At 37.5% G+C, this 14842-nt stretch overlaps 1 protein-coding gene across 3 annotated transcripts in view; it reads right to left on the minus strand.

The window, feature by feature from the left end:
* Hmt-1 (ABC transporter ATP-binding protein/permease Hmt-1) overlaps positions 1-11801 on the minus strand; it is a 45031-nt gene extending 33230 nt beyond the window's left edge. The window contains exons 1-4 of one of the 3 annotated variants that reach the window (XM_067124703.1): positions 11665-11801; positions 4025-4334; positions 2950-3175; positions 2448-2595 (exon numbers count right to left, since the gene is read on the minus strand). In XM_067124703.1, the coding sequence (XP_066980804.1) occupies positions 2448-2595; positions 2950-3175; positions 4025-4295 (645 nt within the window). In that variant the 5' untranslated portion in view covers positions 4296-4334; positions 11665-11801. Of the gene's footprint in view, positions 1-2447; positions 2596-2949; positions 3176-4024; positions 4335-6829; positions 7193-11664 lie in introns of those variants that run through there. The other 2 variants (XM_067124702.1, XM_067124704.1) reach the window with 2 other exon arrangements.
* Between the last annotated feature and the right edge of the window lie 3041 nt (positions 11802-14842).

Consider the following 14842-nt stretch of genomic DNA (forward strand, 5'->3'; position numbering starts at 1 on the left):
AAGATGTAAAGGTTTGCAAATATTCATGATGGGAGGAACGAGGCTGAAGTAGTGGCAGAACAGGAGGTCTGAATTCTAACTGGCTGATTGTAATGACAGATGATCTCAATACTCAGTTCACATCCTAAGATGTCAGTTGCATTGATGGAGGAGATTAAGGGGGGGTTCCTGCTAGTGTGGCCGATATGATGCCTCATTTAAGTGAGGAGGCAACTGTTTGCAACCACCCCTCCCTCTTTATGGGTGTTTGGCACCAGTTAGTCTCTCTCTCTCTCTCTCTCTCTCTCTCTCTCTCTCTCTCTCATTGGAGTTTGGTGCTGGCCAACTTCAGTGCTTCTTCCGTTACAAACTATGTAAGGTATGGCAGTTTGTTCAGGCTGTGGTATGGCCATTTAGCCTACTTCCCTCCCCTTCACTTTCTCAATTGTGTTTGATGCAGACTAGCTCCTTATGTTTCTCTGTGTCAGAAAAATATTTGATTTAATTTACAGCATTTACGCTGTTTTCTTTTCAGGAATATGTAGAGTACCAAGAAGTGACATGCTTCAATGATCTGGTGCTATGTCTATTATTTTCTCAGCCTTTATCAATTCTTTCCTTTAGGGTCTTCTCTGGTTTGATGAATAATGATTAATTGTGCCTCCTCCCCATATGTTGCATGAGAAACACTTCAAGAGCTTTGTAGTTATTATCGCAATGTGTGTGTGTTGAATCTATCCACCAGGCATAGAATAATAATACGTACTTTCTTTAAAGACCTCTCTGGAGGTTCCAAGTTACTCTTTATGAGGAGCTGACTGGTTTGCATATTTCTGTAATCCAAAGAACTTCTGTATGATGAAGCTGACCTTACCTTCTGCAATGGAAGTGACATTTTATTTAATAATCTTCTTGATGCCCTTTTTATCTTTAGGTGATTTTGGTTCACACAGCTTCGGCAGTTGAGTCTGATGTGCTATTTTTGTTGTCTTCATTGTTGGAGGTTTCACAGGCTTTCCATTCATTCAAGGAATTGTAACCTCTGTTTTTTTGTTCAATAAACAAACTTCTTGTAGCCTGTCTGAGAAACAAACAAAGAAGAAAAGGAAGACACTTCTGTCAGAACTCTGCTCCACGGTAAAGTGAAGGCGAGCATGGTCTCAAAGATTATACATTGTGTTTCTAAGTCTTCCTTACTGATGCTCTCTTGTAAGTGTCATCTGCATATGTAACAGTAGTACTTCAAATGGCAGGGACCCCACTGAAGACACCTCTCCTCAACTGACCCACATACAACTTAGCACATAGACCCCTTCATGGGGATCACATCACTGCATCATCTTCTGGGAATATATGGCCCTTATGGGTAGTCAAGGGGGCCTTCTTGATGCATATACCTAAGATGATCCTTCTTGGCCTCCTCCAGATTTTCAAAGTTAGGGCAATCTTACTTAGATATACAGCACTATGTTTAAGATGTTTCCATTCGTCTTGTCAACAGGAATGTCAGTAAAAAGGCTCTCAATCAAGCAAAGCAATGATGCCCATCAAGGGCAAGCCTGAGTTTCTATAAGAGGTCTGTCAATGACAGATAATATTAGTGGGGAATATAAGTGGTGTGATGGTCATAAAGTCTTTTTGACATTTTATATCAGTGTTGATATCTAGTTGATGATGGACCACAGAGGGTTTCCACGCCTGTGGATTTCAACTGTACTAATCATGTATTCAGGAATAAGAACACATAAACAATGAGACATATAACAGCACAGAGTTCTGTGGTATCTGGGATGATTTCATAATGCAAAAAGAACTAATTTAAGTAATGGATTCATTTAATTTTTTTATCAAAAAAATTCATTTCTGATCAAGAGAATCACTCAAGATTACAAAAACCTTTCAGCTTCTTTCAAAATTACTACTGAAGCTATCTCTATTAAAAAATATCTTTGGTCACGGGGTAAACAAAAGGGTACAGTTTTTGTTTACATCAGCACCTTCCAAATTGCACCCAAATAATAATTTGTTTGGGAAATCTCAGTTAACTATCTAACCATACTTTCAAATGCCATAAGGGCTGAATGGAATCCTAATGCCATGAAATGATTTAGACTTCAATTAAGCAAATCCAGATAATGAAAAATTCAAGAACATCCTCAAATACATAGAGTATTAAGCATTAAAAAGATCTCTGACATTGCCAAAGAATTAGGTAAAAAGCAAGTAACTGTCATTAATTTTTAGTATCAATTTATGATAAAAAGATGAGGTGGCTAGCCAATAAGCAAGCAACTTTCTAAAACTACTTGGAGAGGATGAAATAATTGGCAAATTAGCATGCAACATTCCCATACTATGAGCAAAATACTCATGCAAGGTTACACATGTAACTAAATAACTACTAAAAACAATACTGTTTTTGCATACCAATATAGATTCAAACAGGAGAAGCTTTATTTTGTACTCACATTTTCTTCTTGATCATTGAGTGTTCCCCCAAAGTTCACATAGTCACGCAGAGTGGAGATACCAGGGGATTTGAGTCCCAGGATAAAAAGCAAGCATCCACTTACATAGCGGAGTAAGAACAAGACAAATTCCATCTTGTCTGTAAGTCTGAAAACACAATCAAGAAAGGAATTCAATATATCTTTGACTAAAACAGTCAATTAAACAATTTTAAATACTCCACTAAGCAAAAACAGACTCAAAATATAAATTTGTATTAAGAAATATAACAGGAAATCTGTCACTTAACCACAGCTACTTTCACTGTATAATATCTCCAACTACACAGTTTCTACTTTTTGGAATAATACAAAACCTGGGCAGAGTGGCTGTTCAAAAGGAAATGATGCAACTTAGTTTGCCACCTGATCAGCAGCAAGTAACCATCTGCAATAACACTTTCCACACTAATTATTTTGGAGTGAAATCAAACTTCTTAACAGAAGCTTTAGTTGTACTTACGTAGTCAAGTCAAACCACCAGTCTTCATTTCGTAGGTTAAGAAACGCAAGATTTTCCGACACGAAAACAAGAGTCCAAAACACAAGGAGGACCACTCCATGACCTCTAGTAGGGACTGTTGGCAGAAGGTAGTTCCTCTCCAAGAACACAATGCGTAGTGATAGAGGCCAGCAGATGACATTGCAACAGAAGTATACAATCATGTACCCGTATATCACATGATCACCTGAAAGAGAAACCATATTGAGAAACTGTTGGACATAGGAGATAAAAATTGCTTTTCATAATAAAAATATCTTCAACTGATTGTCAATAAAGCACACTTCAGTACAGTGTACTGTATACTCCTGGTTCAAGGTGCAGAAAGTTATGTAGTAATTTTCCCATAAACCATAAAGCTGAAATTCTCAAATTTTTAATGGCAACAAAACTTGATGATACTGTACACACTTTCTGAGGTAGTAAAAATAATTTCAGTTTATGAAGTACACCTGTAATTAAACTTTACTGTACTGCAATGTAATTTTTCTATGACTAGAATCAGCAATCTACTCATTTAGTCAAGCAGGTTAATGATTAATTTAGGATATCCAGACTAATTTATAGTATTTAAGTTAAAAGTCCATGTGCAGAATCACACGTTCCTAACCTAAACTACCCATACTTTACACTTCACATTCAATTTAGGAGATTTATCAAAAATGTAACACACCTAAAATGAACAGCCTAAAATATTCATAATAATGTGTCTGATAAGTACAGAAGTTCACTTAGTTGAGATGTTACATATCTTTAGGGAGTGATGGGAAAAGGTGGATGAAGAATGAATTAGGTTTAAGAATGTGAAGATATAAGGTGGATGAAGAATGGATTAGGTTTAAGAATGTGAAGATATAATGAAATATGATAAAACATAGTGAAACAGGAGTTGATGGTGAGTTCATAATGTGATAGGATGAAGTGTTCACAAGTAGATTGTATTACAATTAAGCTCCTTAAACTAAGCTTTATGGCAAGGCAGATAAAAAATTCTACAGGAAATAATGCAGTACTACTGTACTGTACTTGCACTTACCTATGACTGTTGCTTGAAGTGTAAGCCTTGCAATAGCTATAAAAAGCATCAATACTGTTAAAAAGACCTGAAGCCCAAACAGCACTGACTTGGGTCGTAAATACTGGTCAGTGACAGTGGCATATTTCCGATACATAACCCACTGCCCTGTGCCAAACAGCAGAATGAAGAGTGCATACACTGCGGATGTGACAGTATCCAGGAAACAATGGGAAATGCCATGGTTTACCCAGATGTGGTCAAAGGTCACATTAGGTGGGCAGTACAGCATTTTTAAAGGTTCTGGGATTTCTTAGCTTCTAATATTCACCTGTGGAATAACAGAAGGTTATTTTTAAAAACTATCAATCTATGGATTCCTTGCCAGATGTTATTATATCAGTTACACAGCGGATGCCATGTTGCTGAATACTGCATAAAATAAAAGGGGTTCTTATGCCGTACTGCATTTTTAAAGAGTCTGGGATTTATTAGTTTCTAATATTCACCTGTGGAATAAGAGGAGATTACTTTTGAAAACTTATATTAATCTATGATCTCCTTGCCTGACTTTATTACATCAGTTACACAGTGTATTCCATGTTGAAAAAATAGTCTGCAGTGGTACGTATGTACGAGTACGTTACTATATACAGGAAGCTTTCGCCAACTTGATCAGTCGGCTTCTTCAGCCAAGTTGGCGAAAGCTTCCTGTATATAGCAATATACTCGGACATACATACTACTGCGCACTTTATTTTTCCATTTAAGATCATGAGAAAGTAATGATATCAAATAGGGTTCCAAATTGTTAAATACAAACAAAAAGGAATTCTTATAATGTTGTAATCAAACTCCTACGTGGAAACACAATATGTTAAACACGTGTAATCTAAATTTTATATAAAAGGAAATATATATTAAAAAGTTTCAATCAATGATTAGACTGGAAACAAAAGAAATCTTAAAAATCATTCAACATTTGAAAAAATGTTAAACATTTGTAATTTACTCTATTAATTAGCTAATAGGTATACTTATTGCAAGAGCTTTTACACCTGACACATCCCCTTCATAAGAAAAAATACCACTGTCTTAGGGTATGTCACAAACAGAATGACAAAGCCTTTGATCAGTTTGTTAATATTATTGAAATTCAAATCCAGAAACCTCTTTTATTTGTTGTTACACAGGCTAACATACAAGCAAGCACAAGACCAGTATGAAATACGCCTATGCTAACCAAAAACTATAAAAGTTGGTTAAGGAGGGGTCCAGGACCCCTTGGCCAGGTAGGACCCAGTGTTCTATATTCAGTTAGGTTACAAAGCATCCCTCTATATCGCTCTATTGGCTAGTTTATAGTGTTCTAGACCTATAGGCCTATAGTTCATTTACCTTAATCTCACCCTTGTTTATGTCTTGACCTGACATCTGTCATTTACTGTACATCGTTTTCTAAAGAAACAGCGTTGAGTAAATTTTGGTTACTCTTAATGAATATTCTTTCTTTGTGCTTAACGAAATAATAATCATAGTTCTTATAATGATATCATATTGTGTTTAATGCATTAACAGTTAAAATTGGCAAGGTGGTTCAGCTGGAATAGCTTTTCATGACATCTCATTATTATCCATATTCTATTTTAGCAGTTACAGTATAGTATTTATTGGTTACGTGATTAAATTTTTGCAGGTTAAATAAACTATTCATCACTTACGAGAGAAAAATAATTTACCATTAATTACACAGCCACCTTCTTGTTTCTGAGAGTGAAGATGGTGGCGGTGGGGAGATCTGATCGTCTTTGGCTATCGCTCGGGCTATCCATACTGTACATTGACACTGGCTGCTTGAGGTGACCACCATTGTTGTTCTTGATCGAGCTGGCCTTTTAAATGTCCTCGCTGACCACATGTCAGCGAAATTGAGGATTGGCAGCAGTGGCGAAAAATTATGCCACATCTCTATGTTTTTATGAAAATAAAGGAGGTTTGTACGGAAAATATGTGAAATCAAATATGTTTTTGCCGTTACCTTTAAATGTATAACAAGGCAAAATATTTAATCATAACAATGAGAAGTTTGACTCAGAAGAATTCCCTACTCGCCCCACCCTAGCGATCTTAGAAAGGTAAACGAACTATAAGCTCAGTTGGTTAGGTTAGAATTACAGAGGTAATTGCCCTTGCCATAATGTTAAGTTTTAAAGTCTACTTCATACTGTGACCTATTACTGACTAGGTTAAGCCTAGGCCTATTTTAACAACTCATCTTATGATTTAGGCTCTAGGGTAGGCCTAAACATTTGTTATCATTCTTGATGATGGTTTTCAAGGGTTTTGTTTTTCTAACATGAATAAAAACTGGTTTGCCTGGGTGCCCAGTACAACTGTTATAGGCCTAAGGGGTAGACTAGGGGGAACAAGTGTCTGACGTGCTCTAAAAATATGCCTACCTATTTAGGCCCATCTGCAATAAAAGGATGTTTGGCCTAGCAATTTAAAAATTACATGGCCTAGTTCATATATTATGCATGACATAAACATACTATAATATTTTTTTTTTCATTTTTTAAATCTTTCCTTCAACTAAGAAAAAGGCCTAGGCCTATGGATCGAGGAAAACAACCGTGTGGTACGCACCAAACAATGGGCCCATCTGCATTAAAGATACTCTAGCTTAGTAAAATCACAAGGCCATATAATTGGCACGAAATAAATCTACAATATTAAAACTAGTTTTTAATATCATCAGTAAACGTCATTATGCTTTCAGTTCACCGTTGCATAACAGTGTTATTGGGTACACTCAAAAATACTTACTCTTAATTTCCCTCCTGTGTTAATCCGCTTCCGTTTATGTGATAAAATACGAGCAGACAAAAATAACACTAAATTTTAACATTCATTATAAAACGCATGTTACACGGCGTAAATGAAATATCACCTTCCAAAAATCAGGTGATTGCTACTCCTCCGGTATTTGGATTTCTGGGACACTTTTGTTATTGTTGTTTTGAGCGCTCTTTGGTAAAAATTAATAGTGTTTCTCGACAATCTGTTAAGTTACTGCATTGTTCTTCTCGAAAAATTAAGCCCTGTAAGGATGAAATTAATATAGAGTTAGCAGACTGACTGAGGATTTGTCTACGCAACCTGTTGAGACAAATATCTAGAATCCCAGTTGTCATAGAAACATCATTTCATACATGTTGCAATGAAGACTGCATTACTTAGCACGCAATAGATTGCTGTAATCAACTTAAATTTTACTTAGGGTTAAGAAACTGACTGAAGATTTGTCTACGCAATCTGCTGTACAGACATCTAAAATCACAGTTGTAACAGAAACATTATTTCTATAGATGTTGCAATGAAGACTGCATTGCTTGGCACGCAATAGATTGCTGTAATCACAGATAAGCTGGTAAGCTTCTGTGTTGATGGGATAGTCAACGGGTCTGCAGGAGACCAGTTATCCCTTTAAACACGTTATGCCTTTGGACAAGGGTCCACGCTGGCACATAGACACGGGATGAGGTTAACAGATATACCATATAATAAATCATGCCTATGATTCCTTTCACCTTTATTTATTTTACTTTACAGGAAAGTTTAGAGCGTATACTGCTGTATACAATGTATTCTTTTGTAATTGCGTGAGACCACCAAGTTACTAACATATTTGTTCAATTATCTCAACCTAAAAATGTGTTTTTTTTATCATGTAGGCTCAAGGCTTAAACAATGTCCTTATTATTATGCTACCACGTGTGTGGTTAATAAACATATTTATTTATTATTATCTCTATTAAATCTAACAACATGGACAGTTGTTGGCAATTGTCAGATGAGTTCATTTTAAGTGTATATCAGAATAAACAAAGTGATACTTTTTTAAATTTCTCGAGTCATTAAATATTTTTTTCTACAAAAACGTGTATATGTGCAACGAAAAGAATTCTTGGTTGACGACATCTTATAAATACTAATGAAAATCATTACTTTTTATTCACTGATTTCTAACAGAGTTAGACATAAAGAAAAAATCACAGATTCAAAGGTAGTACACGTACGATGTGCTTCTCTTATCTCTCACCTGCCTAATCTAATCTAATCTAATCAGCATAGACTGATGAACGAATCTCTGTACCTCTTAAAAAGTTGAGATGAGCCTTTATGGATTTTGGTAGTATATATATATATATATATATATATATATATATATATATATATATATATATATATATATATATATATATATATAGAGAGAGAGAGAGAGAGAGAGAGAGAGAGAGAGAGAGAGAGAGAGAGAGAGAGAGAGAGAGATTAGGCTAAAATGACAAAGTTACATCCAAGCTTAGTGTAAGAAAATACGGCGGGAAAAGGCCGTACAAAAGTATCAAAGCGCATGCGTGATATATTCCACACGCACGAAATTTCACGATACAAAAGACGTATAATCTAGAGACTGTCCCTTAGAGGGGAAAAAGAAGCACATTGACGTTGAATGGTAAAAGATCAGTTTTCAATGAGCTAAATTAGAACTGGTTAAATAGGTCACTCCCAATTCAACACATGTATTGGTGGCCTTAAGCGGAATAGTGGTGAAAGGATAAGCAAAAATCAATAACGTGTGTAATCATTAACATAATGAACACCTGCCAACAGATAACCGCAAGGGTTATCGTAAAAGGAGTCAGAGAGAGAGAGAGAGAGAGAGAGAGAGAGAGAGAGAGAGAGAGAGAGAGAGGTAGCTGAAATTCCTTAAAGCCCCTTGAACATCCATGGGGCAGGGCTGGGGCTAGCAGCCTCATCCTATAAGTACAGAAAACCAGGAGGGTAACATTTGTGCTGCTATCCCTGTAAGAGAGAAGGGTGTTTGGTGATATATATATATATATATATATATATATATATATATATATATATAGAGGATTTTTATCTGTAATATTCAGCCTCAAGTAGTTTCAAGATCTCACGTCAGCAATACAGATATATATATATATGCATAGAGGATTTTTATCTGTAATATTCAGCCTCAAGTAGTTTCAAGATCTCACGTCAGCAATACAGACTATTAAGACTCATACAAGTTTCCCAATTTTGACAATTCTTCTCTATAGGCCATTCCAGTCCATTCTACATTCTCGCGTATTAAGAGTTTTTCTGTCTAAATTTGCCTAACCCCTTTCAAAATTTATTTGTAGAGTTACTTTTCTTCTTATTTACCTTCGATAAGAACACCTTCGATTAGCTGAAAGATAAGCCAAGCACAAGCGAACGGTACTTCGTGAAATTCTAGTTTCGTTTGTAACAGACCTTGTTTTTTTCATAGATTCTCCAGAATAACGAACGATAACTGTAGGCCCTGTTAAGATCATATTACGTAAGGCTGCGTTTGGAAGTAGTTAAAGAACACTTGTTCCATTGCCCTAAATACATGTGTTGTCTGTGTCTCTGGGAAGTTATTCATTCTCTGTTGTCCTGATCAGTAAGTCTGTTTGTCAGTCAGTCTGTCTGTCTGCTAGTCAGTCAGCCTGTCTGTGAGTCAGTCATTCAGCCTGTCTGTCTGTGAGTCAGTCAGTCAGCCTGCCTGTCTGTGAGCCAGTCTATCGGCCTGTTAGTCAGTCAGTCTGTCTGTGAGTCAGTCTGTCTGTTAATCAGTCAGCCTGTCTGTCTGTGAGTCAGTCGGTCAGCCTGTCAGTCTGTTAGTAAGTCAGTCAGCTTGTCTGTCTGTAAGTCAGTCAGTCAGTCAGTCAGCCTGTCTGTCTGTTAGTCAGTCACTCAGCCTGTTTGTCTGTCTGTCTGTCTACTTGCCTGTTAGTCAGTCAGTCAGTCAGCCTGTCTGTCAGTGAGTCAGTCACTCAGCCTGTTTGTCTGTCTGTCTACTTGTCTGTTAGTCAGTCAGTCAGTCAGTCAGTCTGTCTGTTAGTCAGTCACTCAGCCTGTCTGTCTGTGAGTCAGCCAGTCAGCCTGTCTGTCTGTTAGTCAGTCACTCAGCCTGTCTGTCTGTGAGTCAGCCAGTCTGTCTGTTAGTCAGTCAGTCAGCCTGTCTGTCTGTAAGTCAGTCACTCAGCCTGTCTCTCTGTGAGTCAGTCAATCAGCCTGTCTGCCTGTGAGTCAGTCAGTCAGCCTGTCTGTCTGTTAGTCAGTTACTCAGCCTGTTTGTCTGTCTGTCTACTTGTCTGTTAGTCAGTCAGCCTGTCTGTCTGTAAGTCAGTCACTCAGCCAGTCTGTCTGTCAGTTAGTCAATCAGCCTGTCTGTTTGTGAGTCAGTCAGTCAGCCTGTCTGTTTGTTAGTCAGTCAGCCTGTCTGTCTGTGAGTTAGTCAATCAGCCTGTCTGTCTGTGAGTTAGTCAATCAGCCTGTCTGTCTGTTAGCCAGTCAGCCTGTTTGTCTGTCTGTCTACTTGTCTGTTAGTCAGTCAGCCTGTCTGTATGTAAGTCAGTCACTCAGCCTGTCTGTCTGTGAGTCAGTCATTCAGCATGTCCGTCTGTGAGTCAGTCATTCAGCATGTCTATCTGTGAGTCAGTCATTCAGCATGTCTATCTGTGAATCAGTCGGTCAGTCAGCCTGTCTGTCTGTGCGTCAGTCATTCAGCATGTCTGTGAGTCAGTCATTCAGCATGTCTGTCTTTGAATAAGTCAGTCAGTCAGCCTTTCTGTGAGTCAGTCACTTTGCCTGTTTGTCTGTTAGTCAGTCAGTCAGTTAGCCTGTCTGTCTATGAGTCAGTCATTCAGCATGTCTGTCTGTCAGTCAGTCAGTCAGCCAGTCATGTTGTTTTTCTGTAAGTCACTTATAGATAAACTAGATAATGCTCCCAAAATCCGCTCGATAGTGTTCCTTCACTTCTGCAGATAAAGGAAGACATTTCGTTAAGCCTACTTCCAGTTAAAACGACAAAAAGATTTATCAGTCTCATTGGTAGCGTAATGTCAGTTACTCATAACAGCATATTAAAAAAAACACGCTTTAATGTTGTAGAATTCTTAAGTTTTCGTTGTCGGTAAGTGTGTGTGCTCAATTTTCTTCTCTCTGCAATAAAAGTTGTGACGACGTAAGCAAGTAAATGAGTGGCTATCGTGCGCTTATCTAAGGATAAAGCTAAGCTTGAACGTTTGTATTTCTTCTTGTACGTCTCTGTTCTTTTACATATGTCAAACACGGCATGGCAAAATTGGCTATATATATATATATATATATATATATATATATATATATATATATATAAGAATTTATATAAGATAAATGAGAGAGAGAGAGAGAGAGAGAGAGAGAGAGAGAGAGAGAGAGAGAGAGAGAGAGAGTGTGTGGTCGTTTTACAATTGAAGTGTTACTCATAGCTAGGCCGAGCACTCAGAAAATGACGGGCGAGTTCGCAGCGGGAATTAATTTAGAATTTTGGACTATACAAAATCACAGATAACCGCAGCAGACAATTAAGAAAAACTTGATTTTTTGGCGATGAAATAATTCCTGAATTATTCAAAATAAGTACTGTGAGAGACCCTCTGTCGATGAAGATAAAAACAGAGAAAGCTAACGACTAAGATATAGGAATAACTAGACACCTGAACGGATTTGTGAGGTGTTCAGGGGAAAATGAATTTCCATAAGGTTATCGGACGGATGACCTTGGACAAGGAGTTACTGACCTGGCAAAGAATGCTCATGAATGAAACCGGTGTGAGAAAGTTGTTGTCCTTGAAGACTAGATTACGGTATGCTGATGATGCAATAATTCTTGTTGCCGTTATTCCCTCTCCGCTCGTCTGGCGCGAGATCATTTGTATCTGCCACTTCCAGTCCAAATACGGCTCAGAAGCGAACTCCAAAATGGAGGATTCAGCAAGACAGCGATAAGATAAAACGCCAGTAGACTGATAAGCTTACTTGAAAACCTTTATCATCTGGATTCTGGGCAGGACAACGTAATGGAAAATAGATTTTCTCACATTTCCACAGACAATGGCAGTCCATAGTCTCATCCGTTATGTTAATTCTTTCATTTTAAAGATGTTTTCGATATTTTTCCAAGGATTTGATTAAATAATGATAAAGTACTTCAGAAGACAAATGAACATAAGTTGAATGCTTCCATAATTAATATAAAATGAGTAAACCATTACACATCAATCTACTGTTTATGGCTGCGTCTAACCATGGCTTAGGAATTGAGTTCCCTCACTGAAGGCTACGCTTTTCCATCGTTATTTATTTATTTCTATATTTATTTATTAATCTATAAGCATAATCTCGATAAATTGGAAAAGTAGAGTATGAGACTTTGAGAAGGGGTCAACCGGAGGCAACTGGCAAGTATTTTCTCCTCTTGTCACTCTATCTTTCTTGGAAAATTCTTCTTAGCCACGTAAAATAAGTCTAATCCTCCGGGCCAGCCCTAGGAGAGCTGATAATCAGCTTAGTGGTCTGGTAAAGCTAAGGTATACTTAACTTTTTGGAAAATTCAGTTCACCATCAAAGGAATTAAAATAGATTTCTCATTTAGTATGTTACCAGTAAGGTATAAAATGATACCTTAAAAACAATAAGAGAAAAATGTCTTTTGAAAAAGTGTATGAATCACTGAACCGACCACAGTATAAAGATGATACAGAGAATTGTTCATTTTCTACACTTCCACTATGATCCTCTTATTTTGTATTCATCTTAGTGTTTTATTACCTTTATGGTGTCTCCCTAACTTTGATAATTGTAAACTATAACTGACAAATGAACAAATGAAACGGGCCCTGTTGATAGACCGAATGGAGCCCACAGCCGGGAACCCAAAAATAAACTTGGATGATAAAATATCCTATTTTTATGCGCAATCGTCCAGCCTTCCCGATGTCTTTATTTATTACGCAGAATAAATCAATTGAGTTATAGAAGCTTAGCTTATTTTTTAATCAACCCAAATTTTTTTGGCTAATAATATTATTTTATGATTATTTCCATTACCATTTTGCTTCTGCCGTTCTCATTTTAACTCGATTCTTTCGATAGGCTATAACACCCGGCCCCCTCCCCATGATCTTATCCTGGTAGGGCCCCGGTTTATTGATTGCATTATTAAAAGGTTAGTTCCTTCACCGCGTACATCTATGAATGCTTACCTCGTTAGCATGCTCCCCCCTCCTCTCTCTCTCTCTCCCTCTAAAATTGATTAAAAGCTAGGGACTGTAGTGCTTTATATATTGCCAGTTTAACCTATGATCTATACATTTTAATTAGTCCTATTTTGTGACACCACGTACAAAAGAAGCCTTTTTCGCAGGTCTGTTGTTACGAGCTGCTCCAGGAGCAAGATCCGGTTTAGGCATAAGGGCAGCTACACCGGCAACAACAAAACAAAAACAAAAACAACAACAACAGCTGCTGCAGGTTTGCTTAGCGACGTCCCTTTCCGCCATGCTTGCATAACTGCAGGGCTACTGAGGCGACTTCGTTGTCTGGACAGCTCTACTTTAAGCGCCCGCCGGACGTAACTAATGACCAATTCGCTTGTGCTTTCGCGAGTTGTCAGGATAATTTACGGCTTGCTGTCGTGAAGAGATTATGTGAATGATTATTTTACGGATGATTTTTGTGTTTCGTGCGTTGTATCTTAGAGTACAGTTTTTCGAGAACAGCGATATTTCGACACACTTTGTTTTTATTGATTTCTTTCTGCGTTTCTTACTGTGGTATTTCTTTCAGATGAGCGCCATATTCTTTGGAAGCGTGGGTTTCAAGTCACTGGCTTCTGTGGGCTTGTTCCATATGACTAGGGTTTATCATCTGAATAATAATAATAATATTAATGACAACAGAATCAAAAGGGGTATAAACGTATAGATATTTGACGGTTCACCCGTAGTACTATATGCGATGCATTAGTCTAGCGAATTTTGTCACTTGATCGCAAGGCTCAAATCCAGTAGGTCTGCTTGGAAGAGATTAACCTATTGGAGAAGTTAATCCTAATCATAATAACAAATCCCAACCCTTTATTATTCTACGTTTACCCTACAGGAACTTGAATTTGAAATATTTCTGTGGATGAGACTAGACGTCCGTGTAAGCCTATTTCTGGTTATCTTCTTTGTGCACGCTACTTGGCCAACCTGACTGGAGTGACTTAATCCAAAATAGGTTCTGCACTACAAAAGTCGTTATTATTATTATTATTATTATTATTATTATTATTATTATTATTATTATTATTATTATTATTATTATTAATGATGGACATGAAGACGCTCAAGTTGTTTAAAGATCAGAATAGATCATGACCCTTTTCTTGTGTGTTAAGTCTTGGTATATTACTAGAAACAAAAAATAAACAGGCTTTACGAGAACTGCTGTCTCTCTCGGAATGGAATGGAATATAAAATTTAGGCCAAAGGTCAAGCGCTGGGACCTACGAGGTCATTCGGCGCTGAAAAGGAAATTGAGAGTAGAAAGGTTTGAAAGGTTTAACAGGAGGAAAACCTCGCAGTCACACTATGCAACATTTGTTAAGAGAGGGTGCTAGCAATATGGAAGAAAAGGAATACGCACGGAGGTAGGCTACAGTAAAAGGAATGAAAGGGGCTACAGCAAGGGGCCGAAGGGACGCTGTAAAGAACCTTAAGTAGTGCCTATACAGTGCACCGCGTGAGGTGCACTGAAGGCGCTACCCGCCTACGGAGACTGTCTCTATCGTCAGGGGGGAATGAAACTAAATCACATTTCTGAAAGGTTTGGTTTGTCGTGGTTAAGAATAGCGTCTGAGCAAATTTGATTTCAAAGAAATTTCTTCTGCTGATGCATTGGCTTTGATGATAGTTCCCTACATTTGAAGTTGTC

Source organism: Macrobrachium rosenbergii, chromosome 22 (assembly GCF_040412425.1).
Source record: "Macrobrachium rosenbergii isolate ZJJX-2024 chromosome 22, ASM4041242v1, whole genome shotgun sequence".
Taxonomy (NCBI): Eukaryota; Metazoa; Arthropoda; class Malacostraca; order Decapoda; family Palaemonidae; genus Macrobrachium; species Macrobrachium rosenbergii.